A 13,906-nucleotide genomic window follows, 5' to 3' on the forward strand; every position below is an offset into this window, starting at 1 on the left:
AACCATATCTTAGTATATGGAACTTTTTAGATTCTGCAGTGCTAAGTTTTGCCCAAATTAAATCTAATACATTGTGGTTTTACTAATTGTTGCAACAATATTATTTTTACATATCAATATATTAAAATTGTTATTAGAAAAATTCTTATCCAGTTTCCTAGCGCTAATAATTCATTTGTTGGTGTTCTAGTTGTGGGGCTTGACTAACCCCGTCATTTAGCTGCTGTAAGAAAAGCAACCCATTAACAGCGCCAAAGGTATTACTTGATAATTCCTTTTTCCACTTGTGCAGCTTCTTTCCTCTGCCCCTACCTCTGGCAAGAAAGGACGCACCTCGGACTTTCTTGTTTCTTTGTGAACGAAAGGACTGCATTTGATAATGCGGTGCTTTCTTAGGCTGTGAGGGAACATAAGGCAAAAAATTTGACTTTCCAGCTGTAGCTGTGGAGACCAGGTCCGAGAGACCTTCTCCGAACAATTCCTCACCCCTGTAAGGTAAAACCTCCATATGCCTTTTTGAGTCGGCATCGCCTGTCCATTGCCGAGTCCACAGGACCTTCTGGCAGAGATCGACATAGCGTTTATTCTAGAACCCAGTAGACTAATGTCTCTTTGAGCATCTCTCATATAAAGGACAGCGTCTTTAATATGCCCCAGGGTCAATAAAACAGTATCCTTATCTAGGGTATCAATCTCCTCTGATAAGGTATCCGTCCATGCTGCTACAGCACTACAGACCCAGGCCGACGCGATTGCTGGTCTGAGTAAGGTACCTGAATGTGTATAAATGAACTTCAGGGTACCCTCCTGTTTGCGATCAGCAGCATCTTTGAGGGTAGCCGTATCCTGGGACGGCAGGGCTACCTTTTTGGATAAGCGTGTTAAAGCTTTGTCCACCCTAGGGGAGGATTCCCATCGTAACCTATCCGTTGGCGGGAAAGGATACGCCATAAGAATCCGTTTGGAAATCTGCAGTTTTTTATCTGGAGATTCCCAAGCTTTTTCACATAACTCATTCAGTTCGTGTGAGGGGGGAAAAGTTACCTCAGGTTTCTTTCCCTTATACATATACACCCTCGTGTCAGGGACAGGGGTTTCCTCTGTGATGTGCAAAACTTCCTTTATCGCTATAATCATAAATCGAAGGGATTTAGCCAATTTTAGCTGTAACTTTGCATCATCGTAATTGACACTGGAGTCAGAATCCATGTCGGTATCTGTGTCAACAATTTGGGATAGTGGTCGCTTATGAGACCCTGACGGTCCCTGCGACATAGGATCAGGCACGGGTTGAGACCCTGACTGTCCCAATGCATCAGCTTTGTCTAATATTTTATGCAAGGAATTAACATGATCATTTAAAACCTTCCACATATCCATCCAATCAGGTGTCGGCGCCGTCGGCGGAGACACCACATTCATTTGTTCCCGCTCCTCTCCCACATAGCCTTCCTCATCAGACATGTCGACACAAGCGTACCGACACACCACACACACACACACAGGGAATGTCCTTTCTGAAGACAGTTCCACCACGAGGCCCTTTGGAGAGACAGAGAGAGAGTATGCCAGCACACACCCCAGCGCTATATAACCCAGGAATAACACAGTAACTTAATGTTAACCCAGTAGCTGCTGTTTAAATCTTTTTTTTGCGCCTAATTATGTGCCCCCCCTCTCTTTTCAACCCTCTTCTACCGTGTATCAGCAGGGGAGAGCCTGGGGAGCTTCCTCTCAGCGGTGCTGTGGAGAACAAATGGCGCTGGTGAGTGCTGAGGGAGAAGCCCTGCCCCCTCGGTGGCGGGCTTCTGTCCCGCTTACATTGTAATTTTTTTGGCGGGGGCTCATACATATATACAGTGCCCAGCTGTATATATGTGGTCTTTTGCCAATATGAGGTCTCAAATGCTGCCCAGGGCGCCCCCCTGCGCCCTGCACCCTTACAGTGACCGGAGTATGTGAGGTGTGTGGAGCAATGGCGCACAGCTGCAGTGCTGTGCGTTACCTCTAGTGAAGATCACGAAGTCTTCTGCCACCTGTGAAGTCTTCTTTGCTTCTCATACTCACCCGGCTTCTGTCTTCCGGCTCTGCGAGGGGGACGGTGGCGCGGCTCTGGGACGGACGGCGAGGGTGAGATCCTGCGTACCGATCCCTCTGGAGCTAATGGTGTCCAGTAGCCTAAGAAGCAGGACCTAGCTTCAGAGAGTAGGGCTGCTTCTCTCGCCTCAGTCCCACGATGCAGGGAGTCTGTTGCCAGCAGAGCTCCCTGAAAATGAAAAACCTAACAAAATACTTTCTATCAGCAAACTCAGGAGAGCTCACTGCTCACAGCTCCTCTGGGCACAGTATCAAACTGAGGTCTGGAGGAGGGGCATAGAGGGAGGAGCCAGTGCACACCAGGAACTAAATTCTTTCTTAAAGTGCCCATGTCTCCTGCGGAGCCCGTCTATCCCCATGGTCCTTACGGAGTCCCCAGCATCCTCTAGGACGTTAGAGAAAATACACAATAAGTATATCCTGTGAAACACCTATATTAAATAATAACCCTGACGCACCTAGCCCCCTCAGGGTACAGAATAACGAGATTTATGGTAAGAACTTACCGTTGTTAAATCTCTTTCTGTGAGGTACACTGGGCTCCACAGGGAATGACATTGGGGTGTAGAGTAGGATCTTGATCAGAGGCACCAACAGGCTCAAAGCTTTGACCTTCTTCCCAGAATGCCTAGCACCGCCTTCGTGCACAGGAGCTCAGTTTTTGTTAACCAGTCCAATGCAGTAGCAGGCAAAAGAGACGACAACTGTTAGTAGCCACATACACCACATTCTCACGACAGGAAAAAGTGTTAGAGGCTAATGCCAAACCAACCCAAAGAAGCTAAGTGCGTCAGGGTTGGCGCCCTGTGGAGCCCAGTGTACCTCGCAGAAAGAGATTTAACAACGGTAAGTTCTTATCATAAATCTCGTTTTCTGCTGCGGGGTACACTGGGCTCCACAGGGAAAGACATTGGGGATGTCCTAAAGCAGTTCCTTAAGGGAGGGGACGCACTGTAGCGGGCACAAGAACACGGCGTCCAAAGGAAGCATCCTGGGAGGCGGAAGTATCGAAGGCATAGAACCTTATGAACGTGTTCACTGAGGACCACGTATCCACCTTGCACAATTGATCAAGGGTCGCACCACTGCGGGCCGCCCAAGAAGGTCCAACCGACCGAGTAGAATGGGCCTTTATGGTAGCAGGAGCTGGAAGGCCAGCCTGTACATAAGCATGTGCAATCACCATTCTAATCCATCTGGCTAGGGTCTGCTTGTGAGCAGGCCAGCCACGTTTGTGAAAACCAAACAGAACAAAGAGAGAATCAGACTTCCTGATGGAGGCAGTTCTCTTCACGTAGATACGGAGAGCCCGTACCACATCCAAAGACCGCTCTTTGGAAGACAATTCAGGAGAGGCAAATGCCGGAACCACAATCTCCTGATTAAGGTGGAAAGAAGACACCACCTTAGGTAAATACCCGGGACGTGTTCTAAGAACCGCCCGATCATGGTGAAAAATCAGATATGGTGACCTACAAGATAAGGCACCCAAATCAGACACCCGTCTAGCAGAGGCAATAGCCAGCAGAACACCGACAAGTCCCAAGGGGCCACAGGCGGGACGTAGGGAGGTTGAATCCGCAACACACCCTGAGTAAACGTATGTACATCAGATAAAGTCGCAATTTTTCTCTGGAACCAAACCGACAAGGCAGAAATATGAACCTTGATGGAGGCTAGACGAAGGCCCAAGTCCAGGCCTTGCTGTAGAAAGGCCAAAAGTTTGGCAGTACTAAACTTGTAAGCGTCATGATTGTTAGATGCGCACCAAGCAAAGTAAGAATTCCAGACCCTATGGTAAATCCGGCAGAAGCCGGTTTCCGGGCCTTTAACATGGTTTCAATGACCGCCTCAGAAAATCCTTTGGCCCTCAAGACGGAAGCTTCAAGAGCCACGCTGTCGAGGCCAACCGGGCTAAATCCTGATATACACAGGGGCCCTGAACAAGGAGATCTGGGCATTGTGGAAGTAGAAGGGGACGCTCTATCGAGAGACCATGAAGGTCTGAGAACCAGTGCCGTCTGGGCCATGCTGGAGCGATCAGAAGTAGGATTCCTCCTTCTTGCTTGAACTTCCTTATTACTCTGGGCAGGAATGACACCGGAGGGAACACGTATGGCAGCTGAAAGTTCCATGGAATTGCCAGTGCATCCACGAATGCTGCTTGAGGATCCCTTGTCCTTGCTCCGAAGACCGGAACCTTGTGATTGTGTCGAGACGCCATCAGGTCCACATCTGGAAGGGCCCACCTGAGTTGAAACACTTCTGGATGGAGGCTCCACTCTCCGGCGTGTATGTCCTAACGACTGAGAAAGTCCGCTTCCCAGTTTAGGACCCCCGGAATGAATACTGCCGATATGGCTGGCAGATGGCGTTCCGCCCATTGAAGAATCCTTGGAAAGATTTATTCCAGTTGATGAGCCACCCGTGGGCTTGCAGAAACTGGATAGTCAGATCCAGATGGCGTAGGAGAATTTCTGGCGAATTTGCCAGGATCAACAAGTCGTCCAGGTACGGCAGGATCCTGACCCCTTGACGGCGGAGTAAAGCCGTCATTACCGCCATGACCTTGGTGAAAACTTGCGGAGCCATGGTCAAACCAAAAGGTAATGCCCGGAATTGGTAATGGAGGTTGCCAACCGCAAACCTCAGGTACTGCTGATGCGACACTGCAATGGGAATATGCAGGTAAGCATCCTGTATGTCCAGTGAGACCATATAATCCCCAGGTTCTAATGCCAGAACAATAGAGCTAAGAGTTTCCATACGAAACTTGGAGACCCTCCCAAATTTATTCAAGGACTTGAAGTTGAGAATGGGCCGGAAGGACCCATTCGGTTTCGGGACTAGGAACAGTGGTTAATAGTACCCCTTGCCTCTCTGAACCAGAGGCAACTGTACTACCACTCCTGTGTACAGGAGGGACTGTACCACCGAATGAAGAGTTTTTTCCTTCACCTGATCCGAAGGGACGTCTGTCAGGCAAAATCGCTGAGGGAACGATTCTTGAAGGATACGGCATAACCTCGAGTGACGACTTCCCGTACCCAGGCATCAGAAGTGGTCTGCAACCATTCCTGGGTAAAACCTAGAAGTCGGCCCCCCACCCTGGGATCCCCCAGAGGGAAGCCCGCCCCTTCATGCGGCAGGCTAGTCAGTTTTGGAAGCAGGCTGACAGGCAGCCCAGGCCCGTTTGTGTTTGGGCTTATTGGGTTTGGAAGTACGAACCTGTTTTGGGAACGCCTGACCTTTTGCTTTCCCTGAAGGACGAAAGGATCGAAAGGGAGTACTCAGCCTTCGGCTCCGAAGGAGCAGTACTAGGTAGACATGCTGTTTTAGCAGAATCTAAGTCAGCTACTATCTTGTTGAGGTCTTCTCTGAAAAGAATGTCTCCCTTAAAAGGAAGTACCTCCAGGGTTTTCTTAGAGTCCAGATCCACAAACCAGGACCATAACCAGAGAATCCGGCGAGCCAAAATGGACGTAGTAGAAGCCTTGGACACCAGAATACCGGCATTAGAAGCCGCCTCCTTAATATAATGAGACGCTGTGACAATATATGACAGACATTGCCTAGCATGATCAGAAGCGTTGGAAGGCAACTCCACCTCCTGAGCCCACGCTTCAACAGCCTCTGCAGCTCATGTCGCTGCAATGGTGGGCCTATGCGCAGCACCAGTGAGGGTGTAAATTGCCTCCACACGCTTATCCATCGGTTCTTTCAGAGATGTGACGGCAGTTACAGGTAGAGCCAAGGATACCGCCAGCCTCGCCACCTGCGAATCCACTGGCGGAGGTGTTTCCCAATTTTTACTTAGCTCCGCTGCGAGGGGGTAGCAAGCCCGCATCTTCTTGTGAGGCGTGAATTTCTTTCCTGGATTTTCCCAGGACTCCTGACGTATGTCAACTAAATGGTCAGAATGAGGTAAAACTTGTTTAACCACTTTCTGATGTTTAAACCTGTCCGGTTTCTTAGGGGCAGCATCAGGCTCTGGATCATCAGTAATTTGAAGAATGAGCCTGATAGCCTCCTCCAGAACCTGAACCCTCAGCTGCTATGTTTACCTCAAATGTGTCTGCAGCGTCAACACCACGCAATGTGGGATCAGCCCCAGCACCATTGCCCTGTGTAGCTGACATATCCGAAAGCTCATGCAAGGCAACATAGTACAAAATCAGCAGCACAATAGCTGGCAGGCCGGGGGGACCCACTTACCCCCTCCCTGAGTGCGGCTACGCGATCCAAGAGAACAGCGGTCGTGTGTGTGACTAATTGGAAGAAAACCGGAGCCTCTGCTGTAGGTACCCGGCAACCAGGACACGGGAGTGTAGAGCGCCGCTGGGGGAGGTGATGGAGCTGCAGGAGATGTCTGACTGACATCTAACACAGTCAGTGTCTCTGCTGCAGCCCTTTAAGTCTTCATGTTTCTTAAAAAGCTACTTCTCAGGGCTGCTGGAGCAGCCCCCCTGTTGTATGCCTGCTTACTGCATGGCACCAACTACAAAACTGAGCTCCTGTGCACAGAGGCGGGGTTGTAGAGGAGGTGGCGCTAGGCATTCTGGGAAGAAGGTCAAAGCTTTGAGTCTGTTGGTGCCTCGGATCAAGATTCTACTCTACACCCCAATGTCATTCCCTGTGGAGCCCAGTGTACCCCACAACAGAAATAGGGATAGCAATCTGTGTGAGATACACGAAATGGAAGTCACGCAGCAGCTGTATATGCACACACACACTCACATGTACAATGCAGAAATAAAACTGCACTGGACTAGCAATACTAAGTATAGCTATACACTCAATAGATATATCAATGCACAGTAAATAGTGGATGTATATCACAGGGTAATTGTACTACATAACCCTGACTAAATGCACTCTTTGTTAACTAACACTGTCAGCAGACATGTAGAATACTTAAGTGTCCTGTAAAATGCACAGCGCTGACATGCAGGCAGCTTTACAGAGGAGGATTTGCCCAAAAAGTCCCAGGATCAGCTCAGCATGCATGGCGCCCAAACGCTGACAGGGAGTGTGGGAGAGAGAGATATGCAGCTCCAGGGCGGGAACATTTACTCTAAATGGCGCCCTGGGGCTGGGGGAGGGGCTACAGGTCAAAGCCTTATCCCCTTGCTGGGCTTCACCACCGGGTACTGCGGGCAATGTAACAAACGTTTTTTAGTAAAATCGACCTGTGCCCTTGCTCTGGTGGTCTAGTGGGGTCCCTGTCCACCGGCCGCGCCGGATCGCGGTTTCCAGCGGGTCCCGCCTGGGGGACCCTCTTACCTCCTCCAAAAGTGCGGCCATGCGATCCTGGAGAGCTGTGGCGGGGTGTGTGACTAACTGAAGCAAACCTGAGTCTCTGCTGTAAGTACCCGGCAACCAGGGCGCGAGAGTATAGAGCGCCGCTGGGGGAGGTGATGGAGTTGCAGCAGGAGATGTCAAAGTGACATCTAACACTCACAGTGTGCTGCAGCCCTTAAAGTCTTCAAAGTTCTTTTAAGAAAGCTCTTCTGAGGGCTGCTGGAGCAGCCCACCTGTTGTATGCCTGCACTGCATAGCACCAACTACAAAACTGAGCTCCTGTGCACGGAGGCGGGGTTATAGAGCAGGCGGCGCAATGCATTCTGGGAACAGTCAAAGCTTTTAGCCTGTTGGTGACTTGGATCAAGATCCTACTCTACACCCCAATGTTATTCCCTGTGGAGCCCAGTGTACCCCGCAGCAGAAATACAGGCAAGGGATCTCCAGTAAGTTCAAAAAGTCCCTCCGCAGTGAGCGCTGTCTCTGGCTGCAGATCTCCTCTGCAGCCGTGGAAGGCCTGAGGGGGACAAAGATTGGGGGGGGGGGGGGGGGGGATCACAAAGCCATCAGAGACCCTGGCAGCACGTGCATTTCTCGTGCTGCAGGAGACGGGCTGCGTTTCCCAAAATGGAGGAGCATTACCTACGTTTTGGGGGAGCGTCAAGACCAGGATCTCTGTTTGCATGGCCCCATGAGTCACACAGCCGGCCGATGGATACAGCACAGATCACTAATGCATGCAGGCGGTGTCTACTTATACCAGACACCTCCTGCTGTATCAGACTGCTGCTCCAACCACATCTGAGTTTTGCCCAATCACTGCGGAGGGACTTTTTGAACTCCCTGTATTATTCAGAACGATGAGGTGTTTCAAGTAAGTGTTTATTCCTGTCATTTGGATTACCATGCCTGAATATACTATATATACAGTTTTCAACATTAATCTTATTAAATGGTTTAGCAGAGCTCTCTATATGGAACTGTAGGCTTAGTTATCATGTTTAGTTTATAGAGTTATAACAAACTAGAATACATTTATTTACAGCTTCTGGGGGAATAGTTTTCTAGATCAGATGAAATCCTACTGTAATGGACCATTCACCTTTCACAAAGTGAAACCAGGTGAAAGTACGTATAGTAGTTCATCGCTCTAATATGAGAAAGAAGAATATAGTTTGGGACACTTAAGAATACAGTTCTACAAGTAACTGCATAGACAGCCAATGAAATATCTGCTTTCATTTTCCAACCTGCACTACAAAAATGACAGTCAGGTTTGGCCAAGACTACACCTTTTTTAACCATGGTTACTTGTAGGACAGCAGTTATAAAAGTGCCATTATTTACACAGTTGTACGTTTTGTTCTCAAGCACAAATACACAAGTGACCTACCTCTGAGTAATTCTTGGCAGGCGCAGTTCTAGAGGAAGGTTGTCTTGACGACGACGGTTTAAATGCTGAAAATGAGAGTGTTTATAATGTTAGTTTCTTTTTGGAAAACACTAACCATGTTATTGGTTCAAAGAATGTCAATTAGACTTAAGGGCCATACACACTAGACAATTTTTTTGACCAATATGGCCAATACAGACGATTGTGAACGATATATTGTTCACATCGTCTAGTGTGTATGGTCCTGCAATCAACGATGCAACGCACCTGCGCTCGTTGATTGTAGGTTGGCGGTCGGAGGTGTAGCATGCTCAATGTGAGCAATGTCACTTGTGACATCGCTCATCACGGCATGTGTGTACGGAGCCGCGATGAGCGATGTCCACAATGTGACTTTGCTCACCCCACGCAGGCGGCTCCCTCCCCGCCAGCGGCTTCATCGTAGCTGAGCCGCTGACGGGAGACGCTGGAGGGGAGACGCTGACCGATCAGCGTCTCCATCCACTGCCCCACCAATGTACCCACTTCCCCACCAACGTAATTAAAAATTAATTATAATGGGTTCTAAATATTATAAATATATATATATATATATATAGAGAGAGAGAGAGAGAGAGAGAGAGAGAGAGAGAGAGAAAACGCAGGTCCAGCTCTCCCTGTAATAAATATGCTGCGCCGGGTGCCCACACATAAAAGGATGTATGTAGATAGGCAGGTGTGGCACTCTTGGCGTCTGAGAAACTTAAATGGAGTTCATGCATGTCTCCATTTAAGTTTCTCAGACGCCAAGAGTGCCACACCTGCCTATCTATCTATCTATCTATCTATCTATCTATCTATCTATCTATCTATTATATTGAACCCATTATAATTAATTTTGAATTACGTTGGTGGCACAGTGGAAATATAATTGGTGGGGCAGTGGGTGATCAAAAACTTAATTGGTTCCCCCTTCTACAGCCCTGCCCACACACCCAGAAATGCCTCCCCAATATTTAAATATGTAAATAAGGTGCCAATTCCAAAGATATCTTTCGTCTTTCAAATTGTTTGAAAAATTGCTTAGTGTGTACATTCAATTTCATTTGTCAGGACTCCTTGAAGTTCAAGGGAAATTGTTAATCTTTCACATTGGTCATGTCTTCTAGTGTGTAGGGCCCTTTAGGGCTGAATTCAATTAGCGGCAAAATCACAGAAAATATATTGCAATTGCCGTTTTTGCATCTTTTTTGCTGCAAAAACTGGCTTTTCGCGGGTGTGTGCCCTCCGGCAATTCGCCTATTCAATTACAAAATCGCGAAAAAATGGGATTACTGCTAAAACTCATGCCAGCAATGAAAAGTGAAAAATGTAGTGGAAAATGTGGAAATCTGCCTGTACCCACAAGAAAAGCTAAACTAGCATCGGATAACATAATAGAAGTTTATTACTGGTCATAACAGAAGGATTTGGGTTACTTAAATTGGGTCAAATGACTGTTATATGCATTCTTTTTTTTAAATGTGAAAAAATTATAGAAAGCAATGTTTTTTCAGCAAAATAAGTCCTTTTAGGGGATTTACAAAAAAAGTGGTAACAGCCCGATTTTTCCCACCTGCAAGCAAAAAAACACTTGTCCAACACATAAAGCACCCCAATATACCTGTCACATACCTTGTACACCAACTTCTACAATTTTGCACTTTTTCACCCCAACAAGGTCATGTCATTATTGCCCAAATAAAAATAATTAAACACTTCTAATGCCTAAATAGTCATTCAGGGGGGTGTCCCAGGGGTTCAGAACCAAACCCCAAAATTTTTAACTTAGGGATTTTTCCCATTTTTATCACCTGTTCAGAGGTGGAGAATTGAAATTCGCTGCAAAATTACTGCAAATCCGTTTTCACGGACAATTGAATAGGCACTTTTGTGAGTTGCCGTATATTTTCGTTTTCACCGCTAATTGAATTCGGCCCTTAATATTTGTCATTTTCACTTACTTGCAGAGTAGTTTTTTTTTTTCAAAGGACACAAGAAATACAGTAGCTAAAAATATGTGGCTTTTAATTAATAATCTACAAAATTAATTACATTTAAACAATGGATTAAAATGATAAACTAGTAACAATGGCAGCTAGCTCATGCATACAAAGAATTACTAATTTTACTTCCGTCACTGCAACACTTGTCCCTAAGCGTAATAATGCGTAATAAGCAGTGATATGTAAGTTGTTGAAAATAACTAAAGATAGTTTACATGCGCTAAACAGAAATTTACAGGAAATGTCTTAATCAACATAGAGGGGGAGATGTATAAATCATTGGAGAGAGATAAAGGGATATATATATATATATATATATATACACACTAAGCCATAGAGAGAGATAAGTGGACAGAGATAAGGTACCAACCAACCAACTTCTGCCATTTTTCGAACACAGCCTATACAGTAACATGGCAAATAGAATGGTGCTTGACAGTTTGTGAACCCTTCAGAATTTCCTATATTACTGCTGAAATTTTGCCTAAAACTACCTCAGATTTTCACAAAAAGGTCTAAAAGTAGATAAAGAGAACCAAATCAAACAAATAAGACCAAAAAAATTAGACGTGCACATTTTTTTTATTGAGGAAAACTATCCAATATCACATATCTTATGGGCCCTACACACTTGGCGATAATACTGAAAGATATGAACGATCTCGTTCATTGATGAACAAGATACCGTTCATATCTTTCAGTGTGGAGGCAGCAACGATGAACGATGCCCGGCCCCGCGCTCGTTCATCGTTGCTGCCCCGTCGCTTGTGCATGCAGGCCAATATGGATGATATTGTCCATATTTGCCTGCACTGCTATAGAGCCGGGTGACGGGGGGCGTGAAGAAACTTCAATCCCCCCGTCATTACTTCCCCCGCCGCCGGTTCGCCCGTCGGGCAACTCGGCGGCGGATCGACAAATGTGTAGGGCCCATTAGAGTGTCAAAAGTATGTGAACTAACAACTGCATGTAAACGTTTCCGGTAATTGTTTATTAGTCCTGAACATTGGCTTGGAGGAAATTGACCCCATTCCTCCGTACAAAATACCTTTAACGCTGTTATGTTGGTAGATTTCCTCCCATGAACTGCTCGCTTCAAGTCCTTCCACAACATTTCGATTGGATTAAGGTCAGTACTTTGACTTGGCCATCCCAAAACTTAAAAAATGTATTCTTCTTTAACCATTGTTTGGTGGAATTACTTGTGTGCTTTGGGTCGTTGTCTTGCTGCATGACCCAAATTCTCTTGAGATGCAGCTCATGGACAGATGTCCTGACATTTTCCCTTAGAATATTCTGGTATAATTCAGAATTCATTGTCCCTTCAATGATGGCAAGTTGTCCTGGGCCAGATGCAGCAAAACAGGCCCAAAACCATGATACCACCACCACCGTGATTCACAGATGGTATGAGGTTTTTTATGCTAGAATGCAGTGTTCTCCTTTCTTCAAACATAACACTTCTCATTTAATCCGAAAAGCTCTATTATGGACGTATCTGTCCACAAAACATTTTCCAATAGGTTTCTGGCTTGTCCGGGTGATCTTAGCAAACTGCAGACGGGCAGCAATTTTCTTTTTGGAGAGAAGTGGCTTTTTCCTTGCAATCCCACAATGCATACCATTGTTGTTCAGTGTCCTGATAGTGGACTCATGAACATTCACATTAGCTAATGTGAGAAAGGCCTTCAGTTGCTAAGAGGTTACCTAAGGTTCCTTTGTGACCTTGCTCTTGGCATGATCTTAGTGGGTTGACAACTCCTGGGGAAGGTAATACTCGTCTGAAATTTCTTCAATTTGTACACAATCTATCTGACTGTTGATTGGTGGAGTCTAAACTGTTTAGAGATGTTTTTGTCACATTTTCCAGCCTGATGAGCATCAACAACTCTTCTTCTGAGGTCCTCAGAAATCTCCTTTGCTCGTGGCATGATGTGAACATCAGACTTTGATAGATCCCTGTTCTTTTAAAATGACAGGTCTTTCACTCACACCTCATTGTCATTCCATAGATTGAAAATACCTGACTCTAATTTCACCTTCAAAACATCTGCTAAGCCTAAATGTTCACATACTGTACTTTTGGCACTCACAGATATGTGATATTGAATCATTTTCCTCAAAAAGAAAATGAGTACGTCTAATTTTTTGGTCTCATTTGTTTGATTCAGCCTCTTTGTCTACTTTTAAAACTTGTGTGAAAATCTAAGGTAGTTTTATGCCAAATGTAAGCAGAAATATAGAAAATTCTTAAGGGTTTACAGACTTTCAAGCACCACTGCATAAGCTGATTGAGTGGTACTTTATCTCTCTTCACAGCTTGATACATATCTCCCACAGACTCCTGAGATTACTGGTTACCTGAAGCAAGATAGCCTGGGTCAGTTTTCACATTACTATACAGAGCATTTTCCCTGTAGCGCTGGTCACTGCAAGACTTCTGAAACACTTCAATCGAGCTCAATGAATAAACAGAACAGAATGTGTGCAAATGTGCTGTACTAATACCATTAATCAGCTTTCATATTTTAAACTGCATAATAAAAGTGCAATCTGAAATAAAAATGGAGACATCAATGTCTGAACTAAACTGAGTTTAAAGTACAACTGGAACATGCCTGCATGTTGTTAGCAATTATGGTCAACTAAGATGTCTAACAGCACATAACTTCTGTGCATACAGTATGTATGAGCCTACACACAGTTTTCTGATACGGTTTTCCATTGTATGCTATGACATAGGACATTTCTTCATCCTGTAATGTTTAGTCAGCCATTTTAGTTGAAAAAAATGTGACATATATATGATCAGATTTGGGTTACTCTTTAGGCCCCGATATATCTGCGACGGACTGTCGCAATTCTCCTCTCCCCAATTCCGGGTCGGAGAATCGGGGATATACATGTTCAAATATCTCGATTCCCCAATCCCAAACTGGAAATGGTCTGGATTGGCAAATTGGAGATTGTCATCATGAACAATTTCTCTGATTCCCAAGATTGTAAGCTCCTTGGAGCAGGGGCCTCTTCCCTCCTGTTTTCACAGCCCTCTTCTCTTGCACTTTATTTACAGCTCTCTCCCACTCAGTGA

General features: G+C 45.8%; 1 protein-coding gene across 2 annotated transcripts in view; it reads right to left on the reverse strand.

The window, feature by feature from the left end:
* MRE11 (MRE11 homolog, double strand break repair nuclease) overlaps nucleotides 1-13,906 on the reverse strand; it is a 605,744-nt gene that overhangs the window by 278,189 nt on the left and 313,649 nt on the right. For both annotated transcript variants that reach the window (XM_063951452.1, XM_063951453.1), the window contains exon 17: nucleotides 8,792-8,856. In XM_063951452.1, the coding sequence (XP_063807522.1) occupies nucleotides 8,792-8,856 (65 nt within the window). The remainder of the gene's footprint in view (nucleotides 1-8,791; nucleotides 8,857-13,906) is intronic.

This window comes from Pseudophryne corroboree, chromosome 2 (genome assembly GCF_028390025.1).
Source record: "Pseudophryne corroboree isolate aPseCor3 chromosome 2, aPseCor3.hap2, whole genome shotgun sequence".
Taxonomy (NCBI): Eukaryota; Metazoa; Chordata; class Amphibia; order Anura; family Myobatrachidae; genus Pseudophryne; species Pseudophryne corroboree.